The sequence below is a fragment of the Phocoena sinus genome, chromosome 9 (assembly GCF_008692025.1).
Source record: "Phocoena sinus isolate mPhoSin1 chromosome 9, mPhoSin1.pri, whole genome shotgun sequence".
Classification (NCBI taxonomy): Eukaryota; Metazoa; Chordata; class Mammalia; order Artiodactyla; family Phocoenidae; genus Phocoena; species Phocoena sinus.
The window spans coordinates 12263454-12277753 of NC_045771.1; the positions used below are offsets into that span (position 1 = coordinate 12263454).

The 14300-nt window shown below is 41.5% G+C and overlaps 1 protein-coding gene and 1 gene segment (V, D, J or C); one reads left to right on the forward strand and one right to left on the reverse strand.

Moving 5' to 3' along the window:
- LOC116759201 overlaps positions 1-14300 on the reverse strand; it is a 204509-nt gene that overhangs the window by 178158 nt on the left and 12051 nt on the right.
- Positions 4543-11180, forward strand: PRSS58 (serine protease 58). 2 transcript variants are annotated; one of them, XM_032642643.1, is made up of 6 exons: positions 4543-4873; positions 5274-5388; positions 6206-6362; positions 7981-8231; positions 10193-10329; positions 10746-11180. In XM_032642643.1, the coding sequence occupies exons 2-6, from the start codon at positions 5349-5351 to the stop codon at positions 10893-10895; spliced, it is 735 nt and encodes a 244-aa protein (XP_032498534.1). In that variant the 5' UTR covers positions 4543-4873; positions 5274-5348; the 3' UTR covers positions 10896-11180. The 2 variants fall into 2 exon arrangements, with proteins under 2 accessions (XP_032498534.1, XP_032498535.1); XM_032642644.1 differs by lacking the exon at positions 4543-4873 and having other exon boundaries at positions 5214-5388.

Genomic DNA, 14300 nt, shown 5'->3' on the forward strand with positions numbered 1-14300 from the left:
AGGACCTGCTCCCCAGCCCCACTTTGGGTGGCCTGAGGAGCCTGAGCACTGGCTGGGTCCTGGGTGCCTGGCTCCCTCAGTGATGACAGCTGGGCAGGGTCTGGGGACCTGGCCCTGAGGGCATCGTCAGCGGAGAACTACGTCTTCGGCGGGGCCTGGGTGCTGGACGAGCACTCCCGGGCAGGGTAACCCTCCTGTGCAGGGACCCCCTCCTCTTAGCCAGAGCCTGACCTCAGAGGGGCGAAAGTTGAGCCTTGGGACCTGCACTTTCTGTCAGAACAGAGAACAACATTTGTTTTGGTGGCGTTTTACAGGAACATTGTGACCTGACCGCGACCTGGACCTCAAGAAACAAAGGATCTGACACCAAGAAAATCTGCAACAACTAACCACACCGCTCCCTCAGCTTTCCTATAAAAGGGCTTTGCTGAAAGCTTTCAGGGAGTTTGGGGTTTTTTAAGGTATGAGCCACCCGTTCCTCACATGGCCCCTGCAGTAAACCTTTCTCTGCTCTCGAACTCTGATGTGTTGGTATTGTTTGGCCTCATTGTGTCAGGCACACAGACTTGTGTTAGGTAACAGTATCTCCCTCTTATAAGAGCACTAATTCCATCATGGGGGCTCCACCTTATGACCTCATCTAAATTTTCCAAAGGCCCTACCTCCTCATACCGTCTCCTTGGGTGTTAGGGTTTGAACATACAAATTTTGGTGGTGAGGGACACAGATACGCAGTCCATAACAGGTATCTCAGAAGAGGAAGGTATGGGAAGATACATTCCCCTATCACCAATTTTCTATCCCTTTGTATACCTCTGGATGGCACATTTGTAGGGAGCAGTCCTGAGCCCTTAATATTACCTTATCATGCCACTAGGATGGAGCCCAAATTCCTAGCCTTGCATTCAGGGCTCTTAAGTGTTCAGTTATAACTAATCTGTCCTGTGTATTTCCTTAGTTGTTATTGAATTGCTTTTATGTTTGCTTATGGCCTAAAATAATTTCACATATAACTCCTCCTTTTTTTTGTTTTTAAATGTTACCTTATATCTACCTTAAATAAACATCTCAGGCTTCTCTACAGATACAAATGAGTTTAAAGATTTCCCTGTTCCCTCTGAAACGTTCTTCTACCCCACCCATCACCACCACCAATATACACCTACTCACCTAAGCACCTCAGGTAGAGGGAAGATTCAGAGACCTGAAAAGATAAGTGAGATAACATAAAAGATGAGAGATCAGGGCAGGCCCAGAGTAAAGTATGAAAAGGCAAATAAATCATTTTTCTGGATGCCATCCAATAGTCCCTTTCAGCATATCTTGGCATTTTCTATCTCTTATTTAAAATCTGACTTGTTACAATTTGTGAAATTATATTAAAAGGTGAAATCTATATGCTCTTTGGCCCAGCAACTAAACTTCTAGAATCCTATCCTATTAAAATGTGCTTATAAAAACAAAAAATGTGGGGCTTCCCTGGTGGCGCAGTGGTTGAGAGTCCACCTGCCAATGCAAGGGACACGGGTTCGTGCCCCGGTCCGGGAAGATCCCACATGCCGCGGAGCGGCTAGGCTCGTGAGCCATGGCCACTGAGTCTGCGCGTCCGGAGCCTCCGCTCCGCAACGGGAGAGGCCACAACAGTGAGAGGCCTGCGTACGGCAAAAAAAAAAAAAAAAAAAAAATGTGTGAGTGTATCATTTAGGAATCATTCAGTTGCAAGGAAAAGAATGTCCAACTCATACTTTAACATGTACTTTAAAATGCACTGGTGGAAGCTTAGAAATAGTGAGCACTGCAAGAATGGTTTGATTCAGCAATTCAAAAATGCCATCAGGGGACCCAATTTATTTCTGTCTTTGCCCTCTGCATCACTGTCAGCTTTATCCTACGGATAAAGACTTGTGATCAAGACAGCTGTTGGAGCCATACTCTCCCTTGCCTGTCTATAGGGAGAAAGAAGCTTTTCCCCCAGAAGCTGCTGTCAAACATATTGTGTCTCCTTAACTGAATTTGGTCACTCTCTCATCCCTGAGCCAATAACTGAGAGGATTATGCTGTTGCACTTATAATTAAGTTACATGGCACACCATCAAAGCACGAGTAACCTTTTCATTTTGCAATAAACACAGTCTACTTGGTATATATTTGGTTAACTGAGTAATTATAAGGTTAGCTATCAAGAAAAGGAGGTGGAGATTTTAAGGAAGTCATTAACAGAGGATTGATTAAATAAACTTGGTATGTTGTACAGTGGAGACAATGTAACTATTCTATTCATTTATCCAACCGCTTAACTTATTGAGGGCCTATTACCTGCCTAACAGTGTTTTATTCACTAAAGATACAGCAGGGAAGAAAACAGTTACAACCTTGCCTTCACGGTGTATTCATTCTGATTGGGCAAACAGAAAACAAATAAATAGAGACTAGAGAATATAATGCTAATCAATGCAAATGCCACAGGAAAAGAAAACTGGATCAAAGAATGGGTAAATGGAAAGCAAAGATCTGCTTCCAAAGTATAGTCAAAAGAAAAACATCAAAAGACCTGTGAAAGCATACTATGATTTAAAAACCCATTTTGTAGTCAGAAGAGATATCTCTCACCAAAAGATATCTACTACAAATAAATACCTAATTCATGATTCAATAAAATCCAGGAAGACATGATATTTCATAGCAAAAATAAGGCAATGTAAAGAGGTAACAGTCTGAGATTAGGAAAAGTTTTTTTGCTTGCTATATCTCATTGCAGTAACAGATAGATTTAATTTACTTATCACTTGCTCTGAAAACTCTCAGACAGGCTCTCAACTGTCAACTTCATGGTTAGGACCTTTGATAGCTATGTAAAATAAAGCAATATTTGCACTTGGAAGTTTAGCTACTTATGTAAATATTTTTTCACATGGGATATATAAGCTGGATAGAAGTAACTTCACTTCAGATTGGTATACTCCATAATCTGTTAGTTTTCCCCTTAACGAGCAAAAATTTTCAAGGTATACTCAAGATGAATTTATCTAAGAATATTTGCTTTAGTAAGACAAATAGAAGCCTCTTTTTCCCTAGAAATCTTATTTAATTCATTATTTAAATGAAAACTAGTTTAATCATGTATCTTTTATGGCAAGTAAATTTAGTGTTAAAATCAAATTTTAAAAGACCTTTAAAAAATAAAGATATTTACTATCTTGGTATGATTTTAGCCTTACTTTTAAAAGTCAAGTAAGAATGTCTGCCTTGTTGAAAAAATGCAACTAGAAAAGTCTTTATTTAGTCTTAAAAATATCCATTTTTTCTAAGTAGCTCAGTCTAATCCCTTTTTAATTTACATTCCATCTAAGCTGTGGAAACTTTCTAAACATACTCTTGCCATTCGATCCAGCAATCACACTCCTTGGTATTTACTCAAAGGAGCTGAAAATGTATCTCCACACAAAAACCTGCTCATGGGTGTTGATAGCAGCTGTATTTATAATTGCCAAAACCTGGAAGCAAACAAGATGTCCATCCTATGAATTAGGTGCTAATATTCCTTCCATTTTATAAGTTAGAATACTGAGGCTTAAAGAGGTTAAATGTTTTTATCAGGACAAGGCACCTAGAGAGTCCTGAAGCCAGGAATTGAACCCTACCTATACTATAGGAGCCTCACTCCTGAGTCTATGCTCCTCACTGCTATTAATAAACATGGAAATGTTACAAAGATTTAAGGACTTACAACAATATTTGGACATAGATAAAAAAGTGTCCCCAGAGGCCTGGAAAATATGGGGATCCTAAGGTTATAGTTATTTTATTTAACAGGCATTTATATAGCACTTACTATTTACCACTAGAACTTGCTGTTCTAAGCACTTTATAAATAGAAAATCTGAACAGACCCATAATGAGTAAACAGATTGAGTCAGTAAATCAACAACCTCTCAACACAGAAAACCCCGGGACCAGACAGCTCAGCTGGAGAATCCTAACAAACATTCAAAGAATGAACACCAACCCTGCTCAAACTCCTCCAAAAGCTGAAGAAGGGAGAACACTTCCCAACTCATTCTACAAGGCCAACATTACCCTGATACCAAAGCCAGAGAAAGACAACACAAGAAAACTATAGACCAATATCCATGGTTGAAACCACTATTTGTTACATATCTCGGGGGGGGGGGGCAGTCAGAAAGTTAAGGCTAACTTATAAAAAGAAGGAGTGGGGTGCATTAAAAAGAGTACTAAGTGTCAAACACAGAAACTGAACAGGTAGGGAGATTGATTTTATTCAGATTATTGCAATAAGAAGAACATCACAGATCTGGAGATCAGAGTGCATCGGCAGGATGCTTTCGCCTTAAGACTTTTGTAGGGAGATGTAGACAAGTTACAGGTGGGGAGATTAACAGTTGAGGTTGTTTTGCAATCAGGGGAATTCTCAGTTAGCTGAACAGGAAGTGTTTATCTCTAGTTGTAGTTAGATTGGGGCGGGGGAAAAGAGTTCTAAGCTCAGCTAATCATTGATGAGAGAAAGAACGGGGAGCTGGATGGTCCGTGTGGTTCAGGCAAAGGCGGGAAGGTCTGTGGCTGACCTTGTCACACAAAAGCTGACCTTGTCCACAAAGGAGTCATCCAAGGTCTTATGGGAGCCATGAGAGAGTGGATGGAGCCTTTTCAAACTCATATGGGGAAGGGTCATTCTTTGTGATGAGCCATTTCTCAGAATACAGAATTTCCAAGAATTTTTCACCCACTGCTGTTTTCTGAGAACACAGGGCTCAGGTAAAGTTGTACACATCAGGGGAAATCTGGAAACACCATTCCGAGTCCTGACTTGGCTGTTAACTTCCACGAGGCCTACGGCATCCTCGTCACTAAAATGGTGAGGGGAGGGTGATTTGTTAAATCTATTTCATACCCCAATGTTTGAAGAGTCTCTGAGAGGGGCAGAGGGACTCTTGAGGAAAAGGGAGATGGCAAGTGAGGGCAGGGAGAGAGGTTCACAGTCACAAAGGGAGGAGAGGACAACAAAGAAAGACTGTGTCACAGAGAGGGGAGGAGAATGTCAGCAGGTACTCCTGAGATTTTTAGGGTCAGAGAAGAGGCACCAGGGGCTGGACTTGGTCTGCCCCTTTCCCTTTCACCCACATCAGAGACAGATCTTGGGTGTGCCTTATGTAACTGGATTTTGATCAGGGCTCGTTTGAAGACATCTGTAAAAGCCTTGCTTCTCCCCTACCCGCCGACTTAATATTTTCTCCCCCCCCGCTGTTCTTGCCAAGGACGCTTGGACTAAAGATTGAGACATCTGACAGCTTGATTTGACTTGTCTGCTCCTGGCGAGATCCCAGCCTGCCATGAAGTGCTATCTCATCTTTGCACTCATGAGCGCAGCTGGTGAGTCTGGGGTCTTGTTGCTGCTTAGGTAGATATGCGGTGGTGTGTGGGAGGGTCAGAGAGGGAGGTAGCTAGCCACAACTGAAGAGAGAGGAGTTGGTGGGCATTTCCTTCAAGTAACTGTTGATGCAAACGAAAGGAACCAATCTCAATGCACAGCTCACCCCACCAGCAGTCTCTCTGAGCTTCTCCAGTGCCTGTGAGCATGTTAGGATACGTCACTATAAGTCCCCTGCACTCTCCCAGGACTCTTGAGTGTGTGATTTCCTAGATTGCCGAGTCTCCTGGACAGACACCAGAAAAGTATATCTTCCCTTTCTCTGGGCAGATGGACTTTGGAGGAGTGAGTGCAGGAAAGGAAGGGGGGCCGGGTCAGGGGCTCTGAGAGCCTCGTGGCCCTATCCCAAGCTTTTCCACTCCTTTCACCACCAAAGTCAGGCAGTATTTAACTTTTTCCTTTCATTCCTGGCAAAAGTTAATTTAAACTATTATTTTTAAAGCAGTAAGTCTTTTTTTTTCATTTTTATAATACACAGCACTGCCAATCAGGGTTTTTGATCAGCCTCAGATAAGCCTTTGCATTAGTTTCATAGAACTTTAATATACCTCCATCTCAAGCAAAGACATGTGTCAGTTTTCTTCATGTGTAGAGCTCAGGTGACATGCATGATTGCCCTTTGATTTAAAAGAATATTTAAAAATAACTTGAAGACCTTGACATTGTCCTTGAAAACCTTAAGGTGGCAAAAACTATCCTAGTCAACTCTCACCTCTTGCCCTGTCTCTCCTTCTACCTGTGACCCCACTGATTCTTTAGGAGTCATTCTGGCCCAAGATTCTAACACTGAGAAGATGAACGTAGAAGAAGATTTTACTATTCCTTACATGGTCTATCTTCAGTCCTTCCCGGAACCCTGTGTGGGGTCTCTCATTCACCCTGAGTGGGTACTGACCACTGCTCACTGCCCCTTACCGTAAGTATCCATTTGCTCTTGGGAGCCATGAGGGTTCTATTCGAACAAAATCAGGTCTCATGAGGCATCCCAGCAAGTTCTAATGGCATCCTAGGGAATTAGAAGCCCCAGGAAGAGAGAGGGTCGTCTTCCCAACGGGGAAAATAATACACACTTGGGTGGTTTAGGAGGAGATGAAGAGGAAGCTGTCAGAAGACTCTTTCTCACAGAGAGTAAATAATATTCATTCATTCAACATACTTATTGAACATTTACTATATTCTAGGGACTGCTTAATGCACTGAAAAAACAGCAAGGGAACAAGACAGAAATTCGTTTTCCCTCATGGACCTCACATTCTGGTAGAGGAAGTAAGCCCAAACAAATACATGTCCCCAAATAAAACATTAAAAAGAGTGCCAAGCTGAAGAATACAGGAATAAAGCAAGATATCTACGTTGCTTAGGGTGATCATGTCAGGCCTAGTTGAAGAGATGAGACCAACAGGAAGAGGGGGATGCAACCAAGTGAATAAATCCTGGGGAAAATTCCAGGCAGAGGGAATAGTGTACAGAGTCTCTGAAGCAGTAAAGATAATTGAGTGTTTGCCAAACTGACAGACCAGTGCTGAGTGAGTGTAATGAGTAGGGGTGGGTGTTCCCAGGCTGAGGTCCAAGTGTTAGCAGAAGCCATGCGACGCAGGTAACAGGAGAAGGGCAAAGGAGCTCTGCACGAGATGATGCTGTCCCTTACAAACCTCAGTGTCTCTGCTGTGTGTGAGAAACTGTTGTATGATTGGGACCTAGCCAGAGTTTCAGGAGTAGATAAGGGTCATTTCTAACTCAGAACTCTTAGCCATCTGGTTGTTCAAGACAGTTTACTCAGACCCAGATTGAAGCCGTGCTCTGTGTGTTAATGAGAAATACAAAGGAAATAAAGACAGTTCATCCCCTCCAAGAACTGGAGCTGGTGAACTGGATGTTCTTCTCTCAGCCAGGCCTAACGCATGAACTGTTTCTGGTAGGCAGTGGCTCCTGTGTCTGTTACGTGACTGGACTCCTGACACTGGAAGCCTGTGGGTTTTTAATTTGTCCGGGAAATGTAATGGAAGATGGTAAATGGGAGTCCTGATAGACTACTAAGAGTCTTGTGAATCTATAATGAGTGTAGGCAGCACATGGTAAATACAATGATATGGGCCCAAGAGGAGCTGGGAAGGGCCTAAGAATATCCAGAAACAAAGGGTACAATGTGCTTTGCTCAAGAGTTGCTTGAGACAGTGTAGCGCAGGCAACGGCCTCTGCAATGATGCATTGTGGTGCCATCTCTGTTACCTCTTCATTCAGATCATCCATCATCACCGTCACCACCATCATCACCATCATCACAACTAGATTGCACTGAGTATGCTCGAGGTGGCAGATACCATGTCAGGTTTCATGTCTATACATTGAGTCTAACACAACAGTCCTATAAACTATTGTTATTACTATTTTACAGACCAAGGCCGGTCACTTGAGTTCTCAGGTCTAAGAGGTAAAATTAAGATGACTGGAGGAGGTCACCTCTGACACTTCTTGCAATTCTGATGTTCTGTGACCCTGTTCTTTTCCAACTGCCTGCCTTCTTTCTTCCATAGTGTTAAAATCCGATTGGGAGTTTATCAACCCAACATCAAAAATAAGAAAGAGCAGGTGCGGAATTACTCAATGGTGGTGCCCCACCCTGAATTCAACGCAGGATCTCTGAAGAATGACTTGGTGATGATAAAACTGTCTAAGGCGGCTGCACTCAACAACCAAGTGGGAACCATAGCCATAGCTATGGAACCCTTACCATTTAATGATTCCTGCTTTATCCCAACCTGGACCTGGAGTAAATATAAAAACCGTAAGTGTTTTTTGACTCTGTGTTCTTCATCCTGAGAAGGTTTTGGCGCTGGGGAACATATGGACGGATATACCTGAAGGAAATAGCTGCTATGAGGTAACGCTCTTGACCCTAGAGGGATTACTGCAGGGCCTTACACTACCATTATACTCTCTTTCAGTATTATCAAAGGATGCTGGAACCACCACTTGATATCTGAAATGAACGGATAAAGCTAAATTTATTGCTTATTATAGAAAAGCAATGCTGAGCAGACAACAGTCTCAAGGAGCAGAGTACTAGGCTTATATGGGGTTTGTGGGAAGCTTTCCGTACAGGGTTTGGAAGACTTTCAGGGGCTTAAGAAAGTTGACGTCATCTGTAGAGGCGTGGTTACCTGGGTGAGATTGTTGTTGATTGGTTGGCACTCAGCATGTTTATTGGAGGCGAGTCTGATTTGCTGACTTTAAAAAGTGGCATTGATCGATTGGCTTGCCAAAGCCTGTTCACTGAGGCAAATTGTCATGGGTGTTAATCAGGTTTAAACCCTTCTCTGGTAGTTACAGAACAATTCATATGTTCTGTAAAAATAAAAAGTGGGAGACGGCTGGGGCTTCCCTGGTGGCGCAGTGGTTGAGAGTCCGCCTGCCGATGCAGGGGACGCGGGTTCGTGCCGCGGTCCCGGGGGATCCCACATGCCGTGGAGCGGCTGGGCCCGTGAGCCATGGCCGCTGAGCCTGCGCGTCCGGAGCCTGTGCTCCGCAACGGGAGAGGCCACAACAGTGAGAGGTCCGCGTACCGCAAAAAAAAAAAAAAAAAAAGTGGGAGACTGTTTTGTCTATCGGTCTATTTCGTGAAAACAAAAGTAGAAAGTGGGAACTTTTGTATTCTCAGTATTTGGCAACTTCATTTTCAATTTAGAAGCAACATTCCAGGGAATCTAAGTGAACATATTTTCTGAACAAATTGAAGATTTTAAGTCTTATTCAAAGTAACTGTATCACATTTTACAAAGTAATTCATTACACAGCATTTGAAAACAAAATAAAACTACATAAATGTTTTATCCCATAGGCTCTGCATGTCAGAATCATAGTCACAAACCAATTCTACAAGCTCTCTGGTGCCAGCCTCCCAATATCTATTGAGTTCATTATTTCAAGTAACTAGGTTACTTTCACCTAGCTTGTTCTATGTATTTCAGTTCAATTTCCATAAAAACTTAAAACTGAACGTAACTCATCTTGTTCTTTTCTGACTTGACATTTTCTGGTCTAATCTGCTTTAAGACGTTAGATTGGATATATATCAGAAAAATCCTTCTCTGTAAGTAACACTAGGCTTAGCCTGAGCAATCTCTGGTTAATGTTTTGTTTCCTTCCTCCCTGTTACTCTCTACCAGAGATTAAAATTATATAATGCCTTGGTTAGACTCCTTACATCCTGAGGTTAACAGTATAGTAACAATTGCTATTAGTGAGATGGGCAATATTACTTCTTAGGGGAAAATATATATGTATATTATACATATACACTCACATACACTTATAAATAATCCATTTATAAATTATCTCACTAAAAAAGCATGTTTAGACACATTAAAAATAGTTTTCTACCTTTATGATTAAATGTAAAGATGATGAAGTAGGTGCCGAAAGTGAAGGTTTCTTGGGGACAACGGCTTTGTGTCTCTCTCTTCTCACAATCATTCATAACTTTCCTGTGGGTTTTTCAAGCTTTCTAAGTTATGCACACTACAGAGAGAATTATAGATCTGATGATATCTGACGTAAGGCTCACGTAATGCTCTGAATCCACTGCTCTGACACAGAGATACTGAACAGGGGACTCTAAGAAGGATGGAATGTCCGATACCTGCCATAAATATTCTCGGGTATTAATGTATTCACAAAATAGAGGCTGATCACAAGAGTATATGTGATGAGGAGAGTAACCCTGGACTTCATTTCTCTTCCCCACAGTTAGTGACCCTGACATGCTGACTTGGATAAACCAATATATTCTCCCCTACGATGAGTGCCAGAATATGCAAGATGAAAGAATGGCAATAAACATCATGTGTGTGGGACAACCTCTAAAGACCTTATCTGAAAATAAGGTATCTTTCCCTTCCCCAGACAGGAAGATAGCAAGGGGTCCACGACGGGGAGAGGTGCCCATGGGAAACCAAATGGTGCCCAACAAGGAGGCCTGGAGACCTTCTACTCTTTCTCTTCAGTCTCTGGATTTCTCATCAATTCCCCTGCCTTCCTTTAACAGTGGGAGAGATTCGGTGGGGGGGGGGGGGCGTGGAGAGCCATTTGTCCTTTCTCCTCCTACTTGCTCTCGCTTTGGTCAAATTCAAACCAAGAGAGGTGAGCCCTGCGTGGATGTGAAGAGGGCTTTGTCACCTCTCAAGAAAAATGATTCCAGGCCATGAGATGCTTCTGCTACTATAGTGTGCCACTTCTTGCAATTAGTTCTTGTTCCACGAGGACCAAGCACTATTGATCTCCTGTTCCCTCTCTCTGGCAGGAAGTCTCAGCAGCTCCAGCCATCTGCGGTGGGAGGTTGCATGGCATCTTGACTTGGGCAAAAGGAAGTGTCACCCTGGGAAGTGAAGGATTCTTCACAGAAGTTAATCCTTATGCAAGATGGATCATAAACACCATTGAAAGCTACTGAGGCTCCTCTGTCCCTCCATCCCTTCAGTGCAGTAGCTTCTTGATATCTACACTGGATCCACAGCTCTATCTTTCCTGTTCTTGAACAGAATTAATTAAAAACAAAAATGACACTAAAAACTTAGGCTGTGGCCCCTGATCTCTTTATCACATAAACTGTAAACATGATGAGAAATTTAGCAACATCCTCACCATTTGTTCATTCAAAAATTATTGAGGGCTTCCCTGGTGGCACAGTGGTTGAGAGTCCGCCTGCCGATGCAGGGGACATGGGTTCGTGCCCCAGTCCGGGAAGATCCCACATGCCACAGAGTGGCTGGGCCCGTGAGCCATGGCCGCTGAGCCTGTCCGTCTGGAGCCTGTGCTCTGCAACGGGAGAGGCCACAACAGTGAGAGGACCGCATACCGCAAAAAACAAAAAAACAAAAACTAAAAATAGAACTACCATACGACCCAGCAATCCCACTACTGGGCATATACCCTGAGAAAACCATAATTCAAAAAGAGACATGTACCACAATATTCATTGCAGCACTATTTACAATAGCCAGGACATGGAAGCAACCTAAGTGTCCATCGACAGATGAATGGATAAAGATGTGGCACATATATACAATGGAATATTACTCAGACATTAAAGGAAACGAAATTGAGTTATTTCTAGTGAGGTGGATGGACCTAGAGTCTGTCATACAGAGTGAAGTAAGTCAGAAAGAGAAAAACAAATACCGTATGCTAACACATATATATGAAATCTAAAAAAAAAAAAAAAAAGAAAAGAAAATGGTCATGAAGAACCTAGGGGCAAGATGGGAATAGAGAGTCAGACCTACTAGAGAATGGACTTGAGGACACGGGGAGGGGGAAGGATAAGCTTGGATGAAGTGAGAGAGTGGCATGGACATATATACACTACCAAATGTAAAATAGATAGCCAGTGGGAAGCAGCCACATAGCACAGGGAGATCAGCTCAGTGCTTTGTGACCACCTAGAGGGGTGGGATAGGGAGGGTGGGAGGGAGAGAGACACAAGAGGGAAGAGATATGGGGATATATGTATATGTATAACTGATTCGCTTTGTTATAAAGGAGAAACTAACACACCATTGTAAAGCAATTATACTCCAATAAAGATGTTTAAAAAAAAGATCTATTCTCTTAGAAAATTTCAAGTACACCATACAACAATATTAACTCTAGTCACCATGCTGTACATTAAACCTCCAGAATTTACTCATCTTACAATTGAAAGTTTGTATCCTTTGATCAACATACCCCTATATCCTCCACCCCCTAGTCCTTGGTAACCAGCATTCTACTGTCTGTTTCTATGCATTTGGCTTTTTTAGATTTCACATTTAAGTGAGATAGTATTTGTCTTACTGTTTCTGGCTTATATCACCCAGTGTAACATCCTCTAAAACAAGAAAAACGGAGCTGGAGGAATCAGGCTCCCTGACTTCAGACTACACTACAAAGCTATAGTCATCAAAAAAGTATGGTACTGGCACAAATAGATCAATAGAACAGGACAGAGAGTCCAGAGATAAACCCACACACCTATGGTCAACTAATCTATGACAAAGGAGGCAAGAATATACAACGGAGAAAAGACAGTCTCTTCAATAAGTGGTGCTGGACAGCTACATGTGAAAGAATGAAATTAGAACACTCCCTAACACCATACACAAAAATAAACTTAAAATGGACTAAATACCTAAATGTAAGACCAGATACTATAAACCTCTTAGAGGAAAACACAGGCAGAACACTCTACGACATAAATCGAAGCAAGATCTGTTTTGATCTACCTCCTAGAGTAATGAAAATAAAAACAAAAATAAACAAATCGGACCTAATTAAATTTAAAAGCTTTTGCACAGCAAAGGAAACCATAAACAAAACAAAATACATTATCTCAGTATGGGAGAAAATATTTGCAAACGAAGTGACTGATGGGGGAATAATCTCCAAAATATACAAACAGCTCATGCAGCTCAATAACATAAAAACAAACAACCCAATCGAAAACTGGGTGGAAGATCTAAATAGACATTTCTCCAAAGAAGACATACAGATGGCCAAAAAGCATATGAAAAGATGCTCAACGTCACTAATTATTAGAGAAATACAAATAAAAACTACGATGCGGTATCACCTCACACTGGTCAGAATAGCCATCATCAAAGAATCTACAAACAATAAAGGCTGCAGAGGGTGTGGAGAAAATGGAACCCTTCTACACTGTTGGTGGGAATGTAAATTGGTACAGCTACTATGAAGAACAGTACAGAGGTTCCTTATAAAAACTAAAAATAGAGCTACCATACGACCCAGCAATCCCCCTCCTGGGCATATACCCAGAGAAAACCATAATTCAAAAAGATACATGCACCCCAATGTTCATTGCAGAACTATTTACAATAGCCAGGACATGGAAGCAACCTAAATGTCCATAAACAGAGGAAAGGATAAAGACGTGGTACATATATACAATGGAATATTACTCAGCCATAAAGTAGAATTAAATAATGTCATTTGCAGCAACATGGATGGACCTACAGATTGTCATACTGAGTGAAGGAAGTCAGACAGAGAAAGACAAATATATGATATCGCTTATATGTGGAACCTAAAAAAATAGTACAAATGAACTTATTTACAAAGCAGAAATAGAATCACAGATGTAGAAAACAATCTATGGTTACCGGGGGCCGGGGGGTGGGAAGGGGTAAAGGGATAAACTGGGAGATTGGGATTGACATATACACACTATTATATATAAAATAATAAGGAGCTACTGTATAGCACAGGGAACTCTACTCAATACTCTGCAATGACCTATATGGGAAAGTAATCTAAAAAAGAGTATATATGTATATATAACCGATTCGCTTTTCTGTACAGCAGAAAGTAACACGACATTGTAAATCAATTATACTCCAATAAAAAAAAAATGTAGAATTTCCTTGTCCTTTGAGAGACAATTTGAGTTTTGGAAATAGGCAAATGTCCTTCTGTTAAGCAGTACGTTTGATTCATCTGGGTATGTCACTTGAGTCAAAAAGAGATGTAACTTACAAAAAAGTGCAGTTTATTTTGATCTGGCTCATGAGGTAGTTAAGTAAGCATTTCCAAAAAAAAATTCCCAAAAGAAATGTTGAGCTATACAATTATTGCTGGACTGGAAAATAAGGCAAAGAATCTCAATCATTTTCTTTTAAAGAATTAATATATTATTTTCAAATAAAGACACTCAAATAAACACACACCCATTAAAAAAAACAAAATCTTAAACCAAAATACTTCCTCCTAAAGAGGAATCTTTGGCAAGAAAACTAACATTTGTGGAGATACTACTTTGCTCTTGTTTTTCTCATTTTGTTGCAGATTGGAAACATTTTGT

What these genes read in the sequence shown, in the direction of transcription:
- PRSS58 (XM_032642643.1), top strand. Translation starts at nt 5,349, where the DNA reads ATGAAGTGCTATCTCATCTTTGCACTCATGAGCGCAGCTG. An exon ending in TGCACTCATGAGCGCAGCTG is followed by an intron (nt 5,389 to 6,205) that starts GTGAGTCTGGGG and finishes CTGATTCTTTAG; the next exon opens with GAGTCATTCTGGCCCAAGAT. An exon ending in CTGGAGTAAATATAAAAACC is followed by an intron (nt 8,232 to 10,192) that starts GTAAGTGTTTTT and finishes TCTTCCCCACAG; the next exon opens with TTAGTGACCCTGACATGCTG.